This window comes from Ptychodera flava, chromosome 16, assembly GCF_041260155.1.
Source record: "Ptychodera flava strain L36383 chromosome 16, AS_Pfla_20210202, whole genome shotgun sequence".
Lineage (NCBI taxonomy): Eukaryota > Metazoa > Hemichordata > Enteropneusta > Ptychoderidae > Ptychodera > Ptychodera flava.
In genome coordinates, this window is record NC_091943.1 from 27,482,461 (window position 1) to 27,502,085 (window position 19,625).

Sequence of the window (19,625 nt, forward strand, 5' to 3'; positions counted from 1 at the left end):
ACCGGAAGAAGTTTAGTGAAAGGTCACCACATGGTTTGATACGCGTGTACGAGTGCAGATTACAGTAATATTCACCGTTTTCTTCGGTTTATGTTCATCGAGTGGTTGTAAATCCAGCCGTATATGCTCACCTCATTGTAGTCCGGAAGACGTGGATTCAAATCACATTAGGCTTGCTGCTTGTTTGAAGACAGAGTTACTGACTGTGGCTGTGGGTGAATTCACCACGCTGGCTCGTTTACTCGTCATCCAACTCGCGACCTGTACAGTACCAGGGTACAGTACTTTTCATAGGACCGTTGTGTGTTCACTCTGAATAGCGTGGCTCTGCTATACAGTTTTGGAGAATTTATCCATTGTACCTCACTGGGAATAGTCTTTTTGTGCTCGAGAAAGCAAGTAAGTCTTTAAAGAATGGCTGCGTCATCAGATAGAACGGATTCTCTGAGGACTAGGCTAGAAGCTAAGAATGACTATTTCAAACGTATGGTCAACTTGATTCCATCGACATGCTACGTTGACACAGAAAATGAAACCAGCCATCAGGACTTCGATTCCAGAAAGAGTGGTGAGTGTTAAGTTGAATATAGACAAGTGGCTTTTTCTCACTGTCATGCATGTACTGGCACAGTGCAGTGCTGGTCTTTGGGGATCACCGATTATGTATTCCAAACTCACAAACTGCTCCATTGTTTCAATCCAGTTTTATAAGTCACATCAGAAACTGATTCTGATGTGGAGGCCTGTCTTTCATGACGGTCCGTGGGGGACTGTACTTTCATACAGGATTAATCAGACTTTAGTTTCCCTCAGACTTGGTCTTAAAATAAGATTCAGAAAATACACCGTATGTATATCCATAATCATGCCATGCGGATCTTGAAAGTAGCAGATTTTGATCACTAACACATCAGTTTCATCCTAACAGAATTTATTTAGTGATGCTGCAGACTGAAATCTCACTGTGGTGAGGTATGCTGTCTGGACATGCCACCATCTCAAGAATATTCTCTCTGGTTCAAGAAAATTTCACATGTTACGTGAAATCATTAGTGGCTGACACTGGGACATTTTCAGAAATTTCCACATTGACTCAAAGTATTTGTGAATTAGAGGGCGCTGTAACTGTAAAGACTTGCCAAACTTTCCAAATACTTGTGTTAAATTGTGAAGCGGGTACACCCACCTTGCTTAGATCACTATTTAAAGATAATTCACAGGCGCTCGGCGAATTTTAAAATCACTTGTCTGTAATTTTAAAGGGACAGAGTCGGTCATTTTTCAATGAATTTTGTTTGATGCAAGATACTAATATTGTTTGACACGTTGAAAGATACTGAATAAATGGGTGACCATGCATGTATTCGACCCCAGTTTTAGACAAATTAAATGAAACCATGGCGAAAATTAATTAATGGTCATGACCATTAATTTATTTTCGCCATGGTTTCGTGTTTTTGTGTCTAAACCTGGGGTCGAATATATGCATGGTCACCCATTCATTCAGTATCTTTCAACATGTCAAACAATATAAGTAGTATCTTGTATCAAGCAAATTCCTGAAAAATGGCCGACTTTGTCCCTTTAATGTTGAAACACGCATTTAATTAAATAAATGTGCGAACGGAAATCATGCGGGAAGCTTTTGAGACATACAGAGAATGGTGCACGGCTGTGGCCGCTCAGCTCTACTGTTACTCATACACACTTACACCTTTTATGGGATGTAAGGTGTACATGACAGCTGAGCGCTAGCAGCAGCAACAGCCATTGGTATAATGTGTACAAGATAGCTGAGCGGCCACAGCCATGCTCTGGGCACTGCTCACTGTATGTCTTAAAAGCTGTCCGCGTGATTTCTGTTTGCACAGTTATCAATAAAATGCATGTTTCGACATTAAAATTACAGACAAGTGATTTTAAAATTAGCCCTGCGCCTATGTATTAATTCTCTTTCTTCAATTGAGGGTATAGATAAGCAAACTGAATGTGATCGAAAGTACACTCAATTTTCAATCAAGTTGCAGATCAACCCCCCCCCCACCCACTTAAAATTTTACCAAATTTGGGGTGATATCGTTTCATGGTCTATCAACAATCTGACAAGTCTCAATATCATGATGATATTCTTTCTAGTCAGATGGTTATTAATGTGTATTTTAAAATGAGAACCGTACACTGTGCACGTACTGTTGTTGAAACAGTAGATGTTACAAACTTTAATTTCTCATATTTCGGAATGTCACTGACACAATAAGGAAAGTATGACAGACAATAAATTTCAGCACGTCAAAAATTGACTCTCTGCTCTGCAAGAAGTATTAAGGTAGTATATGCCTCGAAAGGGAAAGAATGAAACTTTTGCTCAAATTTTCCTCAATGAAAATTTCAACCATTCTCTTACCAAATTAGGAATAAAAATCAGGGGTCACCGTACAAAGTTTGGTACTAGAGAAACAAATTACCTAACATTTACCGATGTTTGAAATTCAAAATGGCCACCATCCCTGTGTTAACTCTATTGAAAAAAAATAGATTTTGATTTTCAAAAAACTAAGAAAGCAAAAATTTTTGTCACGCCAGCAGCTTTAAAATAAGCCCCCATAGGTGGTAGATCAGAAAAGAATTGTAGAAATTTGTGAGTCTGAATGTTGCCCTCCAAGGTACACTCTACCTTAAAGGTATACAGTCACCTGTAATCTAAATATGCCCATATATGGTCAAAGGGGCTTTCCTTGGTATTCAAAATGCCCATGTGAGGGCGCTGTTTATAAAAAGCAGCCACCCACTTAAAATCTGTGATTGGTGAGATTTCCTATTTCCATAGTAACTGTGGCAAAATTGGAACAGGTGACAGTATACCTTTAACGACATTGGTTTTATTTCACCAGCACAATCAGCAAAAGCAGAAGAGAAAAGGCAGAAGAAAGACAAAAAAAAGAAACGTCAGAGACTGGATGCAAAACAGAAAAATACGACAGAGACGGAAGTGAAACAAGATGAGGAGGAGGAGAAGATGGAGGTAGGAGAAGATGACGTCCAAAGCAGTGAAGATGAAGATGGGGAGGCAGATGATGACAATGATAAAATGGAAGGTATGGATGATTTGATGCTAAGGTAGTCACCCCCTGGACATTCACCCTTTGGACAAGTACCCTAACCCTAGTCCCATATGGTTGGTAGGATATATATGGGTGGCAAACACCCAGGGGAAAACATCCTAAAAATTGAATAATTTTTGTTTCTGTTTCACCTGTACGTCATGAGAATTTGAATTTGGTAGGCATTTCACTTTTACATTTCCTATGATCATTTCAGTGAAAACTCTTGATTACTTTCAAGTCTTGTTTTAGGTCATGATGTAAATAGATAATTGTATTTGACTGTGACATAAATTCAATTTACTGAGAGCCTTAACTGACGCATATTGTCAAAATATGATCTTTCATCTCATGTCAAGCTATATCCAACACCCACAGGTACAGTGTGTATGAATATGTGCATTATAAAAGCTTTGAAATTGCCATTTTACTGATATTGTGTCCAGCCTTACTTTTCAGGCTCTACAAACCCAAAAATTGCTGCCCTGTAGTTCGCCTTTAAATCTTTCATGACCATGATTTGGCCCAAAGTCATCGATGCCAATGAAGTGTGTGTGGACTTTTCTGCAGGCAATTAGGGTGAACCCTTAGATTTTGAAATTGGATTGAAAATGACAACTTTGCAACCTAAGATAGGGATTCCACAGAAAATTATTAAATATTAAATTGTAATTATGAAATGATCAACTTTGATTAATCATTTATTTCTCCGTTCCCCTTAAAAAAATCTTGTCGAACAAGTTGTTGTGTTTGAGTAATTTGATAGTTTATACCATTTGCTGCGTTCTGAGATGTACTTACCAAGTTTACTCTGTCATTCTCAACCCTTTAACCACAATGGTATGGTCCAATCCTGTTGTTTTATGTGGCAAAGTTGAACCTCTACACAGGGAAGTGGTGGGGGGTGAGGGGTTTAATGTCTATTAGTAAAAGATCTCATAATCATTCTTCATGTCCAGCAGATTTCACAAGTTGTTTAATGAAAAGTGAGTAATGTTATCTCAAGGAGACAAGTTTATCAATTTTGTCATTCAAACAGAGAATTTGTCCATGTAACATGGCCATGATCACTTCAAAATAGAGAACATTACTAGGAATGGGACTGACATGCTGCAAAGCAATGCATTATGTTTATCTATTTACAAGGAGTGCTTACACACATACAGGCCAACATTGATGTCTCATTGAAAGCAGCACTTTTTTCAAACTTTGTTTCACAATATTTTTTTTCTTGTCTCCCAATCGATGAAATGCAGGGAAGATACAGCGGATTAACGTGGAAGACATCAGGACAAATCTATCCCTTGAAGAGCTCCAAGAGAAATTACAAAGAAAGATTAAGGAGATGCAAGGAAAGAGAAAGGCAGAGTACGACCTTGGACCGGATGAGCAGGAAGCAAAGAGACAGAAGAGGTTGGAGAGGAAGAAAAAGAAGAAGAAAAAGAAAGAAAATCTGAAAAATGCTGCGAGGAACGAGGCTGTCAAGTCACAGAGTGTCAACGGTCCGAAGAGCGAGGACAGGGAGACTGAAGGGAAACCTGTGGTCAAAAACGAGGGGAAAGTTGTCTTCAGCAAATTTGATTTTTCAGAGTCTGAGGAAAGCAAGCAGAAAAAGAGAAAGAAGGCAAAACAGACAGGAAAGAAAAAGCTGGAGATGCTCTTGAAACAGGCCGAGGCCAAACAGGAGAAGCTGAACGAGTTGAAAACCAAGGAACCGGAGAAGGCAAAGTCAAAAGAGCAGAAACAGGCCTGGAAGAGGGCGCTGCAGAAGGCCGAGGGGACCAAGCAGACGGACGATCCGGAACTCTTGAAAAAAGCCATCAAAAGGCGGGAAAAGCAGAAAACGAAAAGCAAAAAGCACTGGGACGAAAGGAAAGAGGTGACGGAGAAAATGATTCAGAAACGACAGGAAAGACGAAGCCGGAATATCAAGGCAAAAAAGCAGCAGAAATTGCAAAAGAAAATTAAGAAGATGAAGAAAAAGGGAAGACTTTTGCCAGGTTTCTGAAGAAACTGAATGAACTGAAAGAAAGACAAAATGTTGACACTTGTTGAAATAATGAAAGGATTATCATGTTTAGTGGAAACGTCATTTAATATCTTTAATAAAATTGATAGAAAAAATAACATGTTCTTGTCTTCAATTGTAACATTCACACATGTACCTATCATGAGGCCCTTGTCAACTTGCTGTCACAATTATATTTTTTATGATTTTACTCAATATATTGATGATATCCCGGTCGTGTTTCAGCAGTTATGAAACTCTCATTAAAATGCTAAAAAGGCAAATAATGCAGATGACTCCAGAGAAAGCTGAAATTTTATTAAATTGATTTAAAAGCAGGGAATCAAAGACAGTGATAAAACAATAGAATAATACTTTTGTGTAAATCAGTGTTGATACAATTTGAATCCCATGACCGTTTGACCTCAGACACCAGCGAATCAATATTTTGATCATTATTTCTGGTTTTCTTGGAAATGTATAAATCTATAAAGGATCCCAAGACTTCAATCGCCCCTCCTCCCTTCATATTTCAATCAAAGCCCAAGAAGCTGTATCTTTTTTTTTTAGAATTATTTTTATGATTTTACTTTCAAACTAAAATAAGTCCATGAGAATGTACTAATTTAGGTGTGTCTATACACTTAATATTAACTACCTGTTTGGACTGTATGTGCAATTTTTAACAAGATAAAGATTACACTGTGATTAAATGTTTGCCCAAACATTAAGTCACAGCCCATGCGAAAAAAATTGGGCATATCTGCACAGAAATCTTCACATAACCTGCACAGAGTAGTCAAATGTTATGCATAGGGGTGAATGCTTTCAACTGTGTATGTTCTGTTTGCTTTTTAATGTTGAAAATGGCGGGAAATCAAAATGAACATGAAAATTTGGATTTGTCAAATGTTTCACAAAGGAATGGTTTCCCAGCGCAGTAGTAGCCCACATCCCTTCAGATTGTAGAATTCAGAGAAAACCAGGAGCGAGTAGGAAGATATTTTGAGGTCAACAAAATGTCAAGAGTTACAGCTAGTTGGGCTTTAAAGTTGTACGTATTACATAATTTTAAGAGTCTTGGTAAACTGTTATGTACCAAAAGGTGCATATCACCAACGATATCTTCCCAAAAAAGTAATTCCTGGATACCGAAAAAAGGAGCAATCTGCTGGCAACATTTTTTACTTTAAAAGAAATTAAAATGCAAGATGCAAAGAATCATTTCAAAATGTACAACTGTGTATGAAATTGTGAAACATCAGTCGGTATATATTAGCAGAAATAAAATTCTGTCATTATGGACTGTGAAACTTTGAAGTGGTCTGTGAAAGGGAAAGTAGCTGTAACTCTTCGTGATATTTCTATCATTCTGGTTGATAAACAAATTCATGTTATCATTCTGCAAAACAAAAAAAAATAATAAGTAAACTTTATTGTTGACAAATAAATTCAAGTCCAGACTAATTATTCATAGGCTGTATTGGCAAGTTGATCAAGAATTTAAAAAGGATTACGGAACAGAAGATTATTTTTCAAACAGTACAAAGGTACTTGAAAGTACATCAAAGTTAGAATTTCAAGGTGAAAAACTAAATTTTGAGAAAGTCGAAATAACTTTGCAAATCTTTTGAAAACATCAAAATTTTATTGAGGCGGAAAGAGAGTCTTGATCTTCTTGTTGCTTCCCTCTCCTCAATATAGCTTACGGCGCGGCGACCTGCAGTGAGCGGCCAGATGAACGTCACTCCCTGTAGAATGCATCTGCTGCACGAGCGAAAATAGGTCGTCACTGCGAACACACTTCCACAACGAGGTCGGGTAGGTCAGAATACCGATCTGCTGCACATGCGTATTGGAAGTAGATCGTCACTGCGAACACACTTCCACAACGAGGTAGGTGAGTACACTGATCTGCTGCACATGCGTATTGGAATTACGTCTTCACTGCAATCACCTCCACAACGAGGTAGGTGATAATACCAATTGTCACAACAAGGTAAATACACAGGCTGTAGACTTTAATCTTTGTTACCTAAAGGTACAAAGAGCACGTTGTGATTAGGTTGCGTTCAAAAAAAAAGGGGGGGGGGGGGGCTGGAGGAATTCAGGGGGATTCCAAAATTTTGGGGGTAGTAGATTGGGGACTTGAAAGTTTTGCTCTGCCTATATAGGGGACCTTTTTACGATTGCCAGGTTTGGTGGGTAATTCGATGAAATTGAAAAACATTTTACAGTCGCCCGATTGTTCTAATTTAGTCATAATTATACAAGATCCAGAACCATTTGTCGCATTTCATTACTTTTATACAAAAAATCTAAAATTTATGAATTTTCGTATAAAAACAAACAAGAAGGCTCAGTAACGGGGCAGAAGCTACAGCTATTGATAATATTTTTTCAATATTTTTTCCCAATATATCAAATAAAGTTTTTCACTGTCTCCCTACAACATGCTGAAACACAGAATATTTTGTTTGTCGATAAAAACCTGCATGTAAATATGTATCAGATGATTATTGAATTAGAGTCCAGACTGAAAGTCATTTGACAATGATACAAATGCACGGTACACATACACAGGCTGTCTTGGCAAGCTGAATACTGGAATTGGACAGTTCAACATGCTGTAGGGAGTAGAACAAGAACACAGTTGTATAAACTGAACAAAAATATCGTCAAACTTATCAAAGTTAAAATACAGCTATACGTGCCCCTGCCTCTGCCTACGGGCAGTGTTACTGTCAGAACTGTCTCTGCACACCGGTAGTACGAGAGAGATAGCTCTGCATGACTATAGCTGAAGAAGAGCTCGGGTCATGTGACGCTCATGACAGTGAAACATACATCAGGTGCCGCCAACTAAGCTGTTCGTGCAAAAAGGTGTTCGTGCGAAGTTTTTCAGCGGGCGGGCAAATTTCAAAACTAATCAGCGGGCGGGGAGAAAAAATCTATATTTACTGTGGGCGGGGAAGAAATTTCACCATTTTCAGTGGGCGGGGAGAAAATTTTTGACAGTGGGCACCGGAAGATACGTAGAGGGAGGGGAAAGCGGCGTGGTTCATAGAACTTGAGGGGAGATTTAGCGCCTAACTTAGAGGGGAGCAATGTTCCAAGCTATACTGCCAGCTGCTCGCACGGTTTGCGTTGATCTGGGTTGCCTAGTAGGCATCTAGTTGGCAATGGAAAATTTCAGTAGTGGGGAGAGGGCAGAGGGGAGCATCAAATGCTGTGGGGAGTGGGGAGCGGGCAGACTATAGATACTGGAGGGTAGTGGGCATCAAAATTCAGTGGGAGGGCATATTTTCCGCGTATGCCAGTGGGAGGGCAGTTACGAACAGCTCTACTTTCCCCTCCAAATTTTGGGTCAAGGTCAAAAATACGAAAAATCGGTATATCAGCCTTCAAAACATGTTTTGAGATGATTTTGCGAAATTCATGAAATTTACCAGTTGGCGGCACCTGATACATGTACACAAGATCAGGCCAGAAAGCAACACATGGATGACCAGGAGACTTGAAAGTTATCAAGGATTTTTGAATTCTGGCATATGGGAATAAACAAATATTAACCCTTTCACCCCCAGTTCCCTGTATACAGGTCCAACTTTACCATAGAAAACAATGGATTTAGGACAAACCATGGTGGTGAAAGGGTTAAAGAAACAAGATGTGGGCGCAATGCTTGATTTTCTAAATTTTCACATTCTTATCATAAAATAATACAAAAGTAAAACTTTGAACATAGCGACTCTAATTTAAATGAAAATATGTGCGACGAATAGAATTATTTTAATTTTACCAAGTCTGCCATTATTACACCCTCAATTTCTGAGATTAAAACTTTTATTTGATTGAACATTTTAACCTTCCAGTACTGTTAATTTTGTAAAACTTTTACAATTAGTATCTAAGTCATATATGTCTTGCACTTTTGACATAATATTTTTAGTAGGTAACTTTGCTCAGTTTTTCACAATTTGGTAAAATGTAGCCAGGAATTTACGTTTTGCATTCTCTTTCATGACAGTCATTTTGTTTGCTCTTCAGCAGGTGCCATTGACCTGGCCAGAGTTGGATTAACTCAAGTCGACTTTAACTGATAAATCTAAAAACTCCACTGATGCGTTAAACATGAATCAATTTAAGAACTTGGCTAAGAAATATGGCTCTACAAACTGCTATTAACAGGTAGTGTTGAACATCTGTGAGCAGAACTGCCAAATATATGTTTATTTTTACTTTGTGTGCATCCCTAATAAATATGTAGCCATATGATAAATTGGGGGAGATTGAAAAAAAATTGATCATATAGACGGGGGACTTGAAAATTGTTTAGGGTACTGAGGGAGGAATCTGAAAAAATATAGATTTCAATCGCCATTCCTCCTGCCCCCAACCATTAATTGTGAACGCAGCCTGGGGTGTCTCATCAACGTCCACTCTATGAGGTCTCACTGAGGGTAATTGAAAATGTGTACTTTAAAAATTTCGGTTTTCAAAGTTCAGCGTCCGGGGATTGTATTGGGCAGACCAGGAGGATGAGCTTCGATGATGATGACTTTAGGTACTTTACTGTCAGTTAATTGTAAGGTGTTATACAGATTTAGCTGTGGGGGTCATGTCATAAGGGACTGGTCAGTTTCTTCAGCCCCTGGGTTGGTTGATTCATGGGGGTCACCCTCTTTTTGACTTTGGTAGTGGGGGTTACTATGCTTTTGAAATGCCCAATTAGGTCGGGGGGGGTGTCAGTGTGTTTGTGAGTTTCGACACGGGCTTATACTTGCCTAAAATGCATCATGCCAGCCACAAATTTCATCATTCAGTTGCATTTTTCGGCACGCCCTTTGGGTTTGTAACTTCAATAATCAGACTTATTTTTCAGCATGTCCTTCGGGTGCGTGACTTTAATATATGAGACATATATATATATATATATATATATATATATATATATATATATATATATATATATATATAATATATATATATATATATATATCTGTAGCCAAGTTCAGAGGTTGCCATAAAGCCATTATGGTGATAACCGGGAGGGTACATTGTATAGATTTTGTGTGTGTGTGTGTGTGTATATATATATATATATATATATATATATATATATATATATATATATATATATTATATATATTATATATATATATATATATATATATATATGCAAATATATAATTTTGCAGCTTTTCCTTTTACATGACAGCTCAAAAAATATATATATACACACACACACATACAGATTACTTATATGTGATGGCCTGCAATTACTAATTCACTTGTGGTTTTTTTTTACTCACGCTGGACTTGTTTGAATTCAGAGAATCCAGTTCCTCGGTAGATTTGTTCAGGAGACCTGGAATGTAACAGTGACAATTTATGTCAAACTAGCCAAGAGAACAATAGCCGAGACCCTATTCCTTCGCTTTGCCCTCCATGTGCACATGGTCGGAGGCACGTAGGCCAAATCGAAGTGAACAATAACTTAAAGATCCATTAGCTGTAACTTTGGTCAATTTTAAATTTTGTTTGTTCTGTTTATCATCTGCAGTTTTTGGTTTGAATCCCTGAACCATGGAGAAATTCCTAATATTTAGCTCATAAATATACCCTATATGAGTATAATCTGCATTGTTATTGTTTAAATTTTGTATTCAGGTCCGGACTAGAATACATTTATCAACAATAACAATGGTCATTTCACATACACAGGCTGTGTTGGCAAGCAGGACACTGGGCATTGGTCATGATGATCGGATTATAGTAAAATTCTGTAGTTGATACATTGAAACAGAGTAGTGAAAAATTAGTCAAAAGTTACAGCTGGTGTCCCTTTAATAAGTCTCTCTCTCTCTCTCTCTCTCTCTCTCTCTCTCTCTCTCTCTCTCTCTCTCTCTCTTACATTAAAAGTGCTTTCCTTACTTTCTTGCGTCTATTTTTAAAAGGTTAAACAATTATGTGGTAAAGTTCAAAGAAACAACATAAAATTCGGAATTGTATGAATGAACGACCACGTGCTTTTAGGGAAGTTTCTCTAGGTAGTCTTGAACTTTCCGAAGTTAAGGGGTAGCATACGCCGAAACTTTGGATAGTAGACTATCATGTCTGTTTTAAGGAAACCGGCGGCTTCACTTTGCGTTGTTCTCGTTTTTTTCTCACTTCCTAGCGCGAGTAAAAAATCATGAAAATAATGCCAAAAATTGCAGCTCTTGTGCCTTTAATACTCGTTATCACGGCACAAATGAATTCAAAATTCTAAATTTCGTACTTTCCAAACGCCATAAAACTGTGCTGCCAATGTTAAGATTCACCGGTGTCGCTAAACCCTGGATATAGCTGGCAACCCGAACGAAAGCCAGCCTCATACAAAACACGTAGGCCTGACGTTCGGTGCTTACCTCGGCTTGTGTCATTGATTTGTTCATTTCCTGTTTAAACAAGGTAAAAAACGAGTAGGTATTGATAAAATATTAAAGCCAGGCAATTCTGTACTCAATCGAAGATGCATTTCTGTAAGTTAAGAAATAATCTTGTGAAATATATTCCCTACTGCGATTGCATCAGACGAGTTCAATGTCCTTCGGCAGCGTACACGACTGACTATGTCAATTTGTGTCGATGTCATCATTGTCCCTGTAGGAAGACTGTAGATCAGCTATAATTGTAACACACAACAAAGTAATCAAATTCCTTTTTCTGGAACTTTTCCAGCCCAGTCGGTGAGGATTAATGAGCTTGCTGTAGATTTTGTAAGAAGTGTCATTATCTGAATACAAGACCAATGAGATGAAATAACTGGCGTAAATTACAGTGACCAAACAAGATGTAATTGTTTTGATTTGATAAAGGCTACGTGATTTAAGCAATCTTGTGTTTGTGTTTTGCAAAAAGTCGATAAGCAAAATAGGTTTAAAATTTAACGTTACAGAAATGTAAACTTCAAGGAAATGCACACAAATACAAATGATGTACATGAGAATAGCACGTGATACACTTACATACTCTGCAGATATACATTACATGCTTCACAGACAGACAAACAGACAGACAAACAGACAGACAGACAGACATAAAACACGAATGAACTAATTTGGGATAATTGGATCTTTATATTTTTTCAAATTTCTGAAAAGTGTTAGGTGTCATATAGCTGAATGTTATGATATTACAAATTACTCATAAAAATAAGTGTGTGACTTAAAAAGAAAAGCAGATGAGCTTACATTTGCAGATTAAATCGATATTACTTCACGATTCCATTATCCCAAATTACTTCCAATATATACATCCATACATACTTACATGCATTCATGCATACACGCATGCATGCATGCATACACACATACATACATACATACATACATACATACATACATACATACATACATACATACATACATACATACATACATACATACATACATACATACATACATACATACATACATACATACATACATACATACATACATACATACATACATACATACATACATACATACATACATACATACATACCTTTGAATATGGAAATTGTTCAAGAATGGAAACGACCACAAAAATACAAAATGGTGAACCCACCTGGTTCTCTGTGGACATAAATCACAATTTCCAAAAATATCTGAAAAAGAAAGTGGAATCCGATCCATCCGATGAATATCCAAAGCGAATAGGACGGCATCTTGAAAATGTCTATTCCAAGGCAGACGCTGACCACTGCAGTGTCAACGGATGGAGAGAGAAAGACAGATGGAGGTGTACGATAATGAGAGAGAAATAAAAAGGTGTTTTAGTAGGAAGTATCATAAGGAAGATTTGCACAAACGAAGTCGAGAAACAGTAAGACGGCAGAAACAATAAAAAACATCTTATTTCCTTTAAAGAAAAACGTCAATGCGCTTACAAAAAAGGCAAAGGGTTCAAACAGGTTGTGCATTGAATCTCTTTGCCACATGTTTGATACTATCATACGGCAAACTGTCGAGTTTTTAATCAACAAAAAAGATTTTGTCACTTCGCTCACACTTTGCTGCCATTTTAAAAATATTTATCAGTCTGATTACACAATAACCTTCTTGTGTTCTGGGTCTGAAAACACATCATAGTAAAGTGATTTCCCTTTTCTTTCGTTTAATCTTTTCCTTATTCTGTCGTATCTGTGTGACAGAAAGACACACTTAGTGTTGTTTGTCTTGAAGGACGAATGTACACCTGACGCGTATAGAATTGTTAAATTGCCAGTCAACCGCATACTGATGAAGTGCGTTGATCCTTCGCTCTCTGCAATAGGGGCGTGGCGCTCACTCAACGGACACTTTGAAAGTAAATAGTTACCCTTATATATTGCTCATAACTACATGTATTTAGCACAAATGAATAAATTAATACATTGGAAATTGACAAGTAGATCCGTGTTACCCTCCGTACATTAGAAGTAGACACCAACAGCCTGGTGCGAGAGTTGTTTGCTTAGAAGTATTCTGTAGATACACGCCACAAGAGAAACCGTGACAGCACCGGCATGTAAAATAGGGGTTGGCCCCCTGAATTGTTTGGTGTTTTAACTGAGTCTAAGCTCCACGATATATCGTTACTTTACCTGCCAGGGAATGTGCCGATATTCCAACTGCCCAGTGTGTCCAGTTGAAGATAGGTCGCCTAGATGGATAAGCAAAGTTCAATTTCATTCGTACAAAAATGACCAAAATAACCAGACAGAGAATATTGATTTTACGTATATTCCAAAATTTCTACCAAAGTCGACAATTTGAGATATGTTCGCGTGTTTTCCTGTGAATTTTGCCGGCAAGTCACTCCAACTATTGTCGAACTCGATCTGAGGATGTACCAAAAATATTTTAAAATCATAATCGTCACTTGTTTTCTACATTTAAATACCCGCGCCCCCTCTCTTTAGCTGCTCTTTTTGTCATATGCTTTTCCCGGTCCACCTGTAAACTCCTGAATTATACAGCCTGCCCTCTTTTCTGGCCTTTTTAAAGTTTTCATTGGAACTTACTTCGAAGATGTCGGTTCCGGTCTGCAGAGCGCTATCAAGGGGTTGATTATGCCCAGTCCGACGGCGATACAGCCGATAGTGGCATGTACGAACCGTAACTGATCGTTAAGAAGAGCAGATAAAAACAGTGGGAACTAAAAAAGTAAACTGGAAAAATTAAAACTAAAAATTTAAATTAGACCTTAAATGGTGAAATATGCAAACTAGGCGCTTGGTAGGACAATTTAACGGTAAAACTTTCATGTACACCTTAAAGAACTTCCACGTTTAAACACGGCAATAAAGTACAATATTATCCACCACCTTATCCCGATAAATCTCTCTCTCTCTCTCTCTCTCTCTCTCTCTCTCTCTCTCTCTCTCTCTCTCTCTCTCTCTCTCTCTCTCTCTCTCTCTCATATTATTCTTTCTACTTACGTCACTGGTGGATTCGTAGAAAACCCATCCACCGACATACACAAATATGATGACGAAAGCAGCACAGAAGCACAGTAGGTTGACAATCATGAGTCCACGATGGAACTGCAGAATATGCATATAAACATTGCCAAAATAAACGATTTAGTCATTCACAGTATTAATAAGAGCATGAAATCGCGGCGTAAGACAGGATCGGTCGATGCTGTACAAGTACTGATAAAAGTTGTCTCAAAGCCAGCGTCATAAGTTGGTGGTGTATGTTCAGAAAAAGCATTTTGAGTCTGAAGAAGTTTTGCAAGACAACAATGGATCGAAAGTAGAATATCCTCTCTTTATTTGGAGTCTAGAAAACCCAACACAGATGTGCATGGTTACATTTCATTGAACTCGGATCATGTAGTGGGTCACCATGTCCGCCCGCCGCCTGTCCCCATTACGACAAAATATATATAATGGAATAAATAAAATATCGAAAGATCGCCTACCGTGAACCAGACTTTTTGACCAAGTAGTGTCGAATTTGGCCACGCCGGTTTGAAATAGCGCGCCAATATCATTGCGACACTTGCACAGCCCACCCATCCAAAAATCATCAGCGATCCTGTGTATTGACAAAGAACAGCCGAACTGTATTGAACTTTGGATACATCCAATTCAAATCATATTTACGAAGCGATTGTAATATCATGTTTCTCAGCCTTTCCATATACAGATACTGTTAATTCCTTGCCACGTGCAATCGTATCTAAAGGCAAAGATTGATGACGTCAATGGAAAGTAATTCGAATAAAGATATGAGGCAAATTCCTGCATCACATTTGAATAAGGTTTATCAGCTGATGTACTGAACCATTTGCCTCTGCGCCAATCCATTAAAGACCACATCCACATATGAAACCACGCAACGTACTTCACCATACACATTACCCTACTAACACTCACACCTAATCTTCCTACCAGGCAGCCTATCTATCTATCTATCTATCTATCTATCTATCTATCTATCTATCTATCTATCTATCTATCTATCTATCTATCTATCTATCTATCTATCTATCTATCTATCTATCTATCTGTTTCTCTGTCTGTCTTTGTCTGTCTGTCTAATTAGTATCTATCTACCTACCTATCCGTCTGTCTGTCTGTCTGTCTGTCTGTCTGTCTGTATATCTATCTGTTGATCTAACTAGTTAGATAGCTTCCTACTCCATCTTACGTCAACCTGCTGATCTCTACACAATCTTGAGTTTCTCAGTGGTAATCGATGTAAAGGCATCAGAAAGTTTTAGAATTTGCACTCTACCAAAGGGTCCTCAGGCTCCGATGATGATGATGTTGTTGTTTTTATTATTGTTGTTGTTGTTGTTGTTGATAGTATTTGCAGAAAAGAACAAAGTATGTGCTGCGAAATTCAATACAGCCTAACTATACATGTGCGTTGCAGCCTAAACTATGCGTTGCAAATTCAATACAGCCTAACTATACATGTGCGTTGCAAATTCAATACAGCCTATTAGGCTGTATTGAATTTGCAACGCACATGTATAGTTAGGCAACAACGCACATGTATAGTTAGGCTGTATTGAATTTGCAATGCACATGTATAGTTAGGCTGTATTGAATTTGCAACGCATAGTTTAGGCTGCAACGCACATGTATAGTTAGGCTGTATTGAATTTCGCAGCACATACTTTGTTCTTTTCTGCAAATACTATCAACAACAACAACAACAACAAAATAATAAAACAACAACATCATCATCATCGGAGCCTGAGGACCCTTTGCTCTTACCGTGGGTTTTACGAGCCAACCTGGCGCCAGATCCACCACCGGAAGTACCAACATCGGTGAAATTAACAGGATTATCGGAGATTATCGGTGACCTGATATGTTTTGAGAGTTTGGCTGTAAGATAGGAATGTATTTTGAGAGTCATTTGAGGGGAATGTTACTACAAAAGAAATAAAATCGATACAATTATGAATTCATGACGTGCATAGAATGATGACGAAACAGTAAATCGAGAGGTGCTGACGAAGGAAACCAACGTCAGAAAGAAAATTTTGACCGTCTTGAAGTATAGATTTGAAATTGTTAGTAAAACATTTCCCGAGGAATGCTGAATTACGGCAGGGGGGAGAGAGAGAAAGAGAGACAGAGACGGAGATAGGGACAGACAGACCGAGACAGACAGAGAGTGTGTGGGGGCACAGGCGCTCCTTAGCTGGGTCGTCTGCTATTAAAAGAGATCGATTTTCGGCTCGATATATCGATCCCGTAGTCGATATGCCAGCCACTGTCAGCATTAAGTGAGTATTTAGGTTGCAGTGGTGGGCATATCGACTGCGGGATCGATAGATCGAGCCGAAAATCGATCTATTTAGCAGACGACCCAGGTAAGGAGCGGCTGTGGTGCGGGCGTGTGTTTGTGTGTGCCCAAGCTTGTCGAAGTCTGCAACACCGTTTGTAAGAGAAAGAGACAGACAGATAGACAAAGGCTAATTGGTTGATTGGGTTTTTTTATTCCTATGTAGGATATAGTGACGGAATGTTCCAGTGGTATCTTGGTACTGAGTATCAAAGGGAGAGATAATGCAACAGATTCAGAAATTTATAAAGACAATGTGGCGTGACGTTGGATGATGCAAGATTATGTCATACTCACGGGGATTTGTGTTGCGTCGTGGGCCCCTTGCCACCATGATATACACTGGTGTAAAGATTGAAGAAATCATCCTCACGGCCTTCTATCTCGTTCAGCCGGGTAAATATACATTCAATTACATCATCAGTGGTAGATGACTCGAAGTTACTGGTGCCATTCTCGAAGGAGAGAGAGTTTTGGAAATGAAATAGCCCTTTAATAGTACTGGTATAAATTTGACATTGTGAGATAACTGACTGATTGGTTATCTATCCCGACACCATCAACATCTAAAGCTGCCGTCGTCATTTTCCTGATTATAGTCTTACTAAAGCAGTGTCACAACCGCCTTAGTCGTCGTCGTCGTCATCATCATCACCATCATCATCATCATCATCATCATCAAAATCAAAATCATCATCATCATCATCATCATCGTCGTCATCGTCATCATCACCACCACCACCACCACAAATAGCAGACTCGAACACTTACTGTATCTAGCTGCCTGTTGGTATGCCCAGCATTATGCGAATGATCAAGTACTACGCTTGAGTTAGCTAACCGAAGACATGCCCATACGTCATCATCTCCCTGACAGAGACACAAGAGGAAAAAACAGATGTACAAATACTTCGGTTTTCCGAACGTGCGCATAGAACTGTAACGATTTTTCTCTTTAATAATAGATTAAACAGTCGGCAGTTGAAACTTGGTTTTTACTAGTTTTCTCTGTTGACGTTCGTGCGGGGACGCTCGCAGAATACACCGCAAACCCTCGTGAAATACCCCATGTACGGCGCGCTTGCACTCTCTGGCCACGGGATTCGGTCATATTACACCAGAAATACCCGTATGTGTGGACGGTCAGCGTTTTCGGTAAATTAGGTGATCTCTTTGCCGTATTTTGAAAAAAAAACTGGATTGAAATAGTACACACATACATAGACTTACTCAATGTTTTATGTGAGGATTTTCATGTCGTGTGTGTATAAACAGCATAAGACCAGATATTAATTGAAAATGCTCATGTGTATATTGCAGTTGTCGGCAAATTAAAACTTTTGCTACAATATTTGGAACTTCATCGAAATTGTTATGATTAACATCACAAACAATATTCACCATAGAGTTTGAAAATCATTAAGTATACGAATATGTAATTAGCTGAAATGAAAATACTAATTTCTTCGACTTATATAGCAAATGTAATTGTCTTTGGTCAAGTCCTTCAAGCTTAATACATGCCAAACTGTGGAAGCTCATTAAATATGCAAATTATAAATTACCTGACGCAAAAATGCAAAATGCCTTTCACAACTTTTACATCTCTTTATCATCAACATACATGCCACTTTCATCAACTTTCACTAGTACAATATTGTGGTATTATCAAAATTTCGATAAAATTTCGATTTAAGTTTCGTAAACTTTTCTTAAGTCCTACCAGTCTTATGTCGCTTATAATGAAAGTTCAAAAAAATATGCAAATTAGCATTTAGCTGAAGTAAAAATGCTAAATGACTTTCAGTAATGTTATATCATAGTATCTTCCATGTACATGGTAATTTTTGTCAACTTTGATCAAGTTAATCCAGATGTTTATTCCTAATTAGGAAAGTTTGTTAAACATGCAAATTTGTAATTAGCTGAAGCAAAAGTGCTAAATGACTTCCAATAACGTCATAACATAGTATTTTCAATGCGCAAAGCAAGTTTCATCAACTTTAATCAAGTCAATCTATTTATATGGCCTTAACTAGCAAAGTTCATAAACTTTTCTTAATTATGTTGCTTATATAGAAAGTTCAATAAATATTCAAATTAGCTGATCTCAAAATGCTAAATGACTTCCGTTAAAGTTATGTCATAGATGGTCAATGTAAATGGCAAGGTTCGTCAGTTTTGATCGCGTCAATCCAGATGTATATCCCTAATTATGAAAATTCATCAAATATGCAAATTAGTAATAAACTTTCATGTCACTGTTTGGTATCATTCACGACTGATATATCCTTGCGTGATCAACATTTGTAGCAAATCTCATCAATTTTTTGAAGCCGTTTTCAATGTATATCCATTTTTTTTCTAAAATCATTAATATGCAAATGGACATAAAAGTAATCAGTTCTTGCGGAACCAGATCTGATTCTGATCTAAGAAGCCGTTTTGAGATATGGCTCCAATAAAGAGACTGACAGCCAGACAGACATCGCTGCGACATTACACGTCAGCTAAAGCAATTCGACTTCGCATTTCATTTTCGTGATATTTCTCGTTTTCGCACGTTCGAATTGCGAAGAGTGCTAATCTTCGTCCGTCACATTTTTCGATTTATATTCTGTTGCATGACATTAATTAGAATTCGACTTCAGAGAAAGTTTGGTATTTAACCATCAGGCACAAGACCACTAATTC

General features: G+C 38.0%; 2 protein-coding genes across 3 annotated transcripts in view; one reads left to right on the forward strand and one right to left on the reverse strand.

The window, feature by feature from the left end:
* Positions 1–6,422, forward strand: LOC139114457 (uncharacterized). The gene is made up of 3 exons (XM_070676207.1): positions 1–568; positions 2,892–3,095; positions 4,358–6,422. Exons 1-3 carry the CDS (start codon positions 415–417, stop codon positions 5,107–5,109), a joined length of 1,110 nt encoding a protein of 369 aa, XP_070532308.1. The 5' UTR covers positions 1–414; the 3' UTR covers positions 5,110–6,422.
* LOC139114458 (ferric-chelate reductase 1-like) overlaps positions 5,178–19,625 on the reverse strand; it is a 23,021-nt gene continuing 8,573 nt past the window's right edge. The window contains exons 4-14 of one of the 2 annotated variants that reach the window (XM_070676210.1): positions 17,703–17,801; positions 17,229–17,386; positions 16,355–16,468; positions 15,049–15,164; positions 14,561–14,665; positions 14,144–14,241; positions 13,724–13,782; positions 12,706–12,840; positions 11,523–11,552; positions 10,425–10,480; positions 5,178–7,144 (exon numbers count right to left, since the gene is read on the reverse strand). In XM_070676210.1, coding sequence (XP_070532311.1) covers positions 7,046–7,144; positions 10,425–10,480; positions 11,523–11,552; positions 12,706–12,840; positions 13,724–13,782; positions 14,144–14,241; positions 14,561–14,665; positions 15,049–15,164; positions 16,355–16,468; positions 17,229–17,298 — 882 coding nt within the window. In that variant the 5' untranslated portion in view covers positions 17,299–17,386; positions 17,703–17,801 and the 3' untranslated portion in view covers positions 5,178–7,045. Of the gene's footprint in view, positions 7,145–10,424; positions 10,481–11,522; positions 11,553–12,705; positions 12,841–13,723; positions 13,783–14,143; positions 14,242–14,560; positions 14,666–15,048; positions 15,165–16,354; positions 16,469–17,228; positions 17,426–17,702; positions 17,802–19,625 lie in introns of those variants that run through there. The other variant, XM_070676208.1, reaches the window with a different exon arrangement.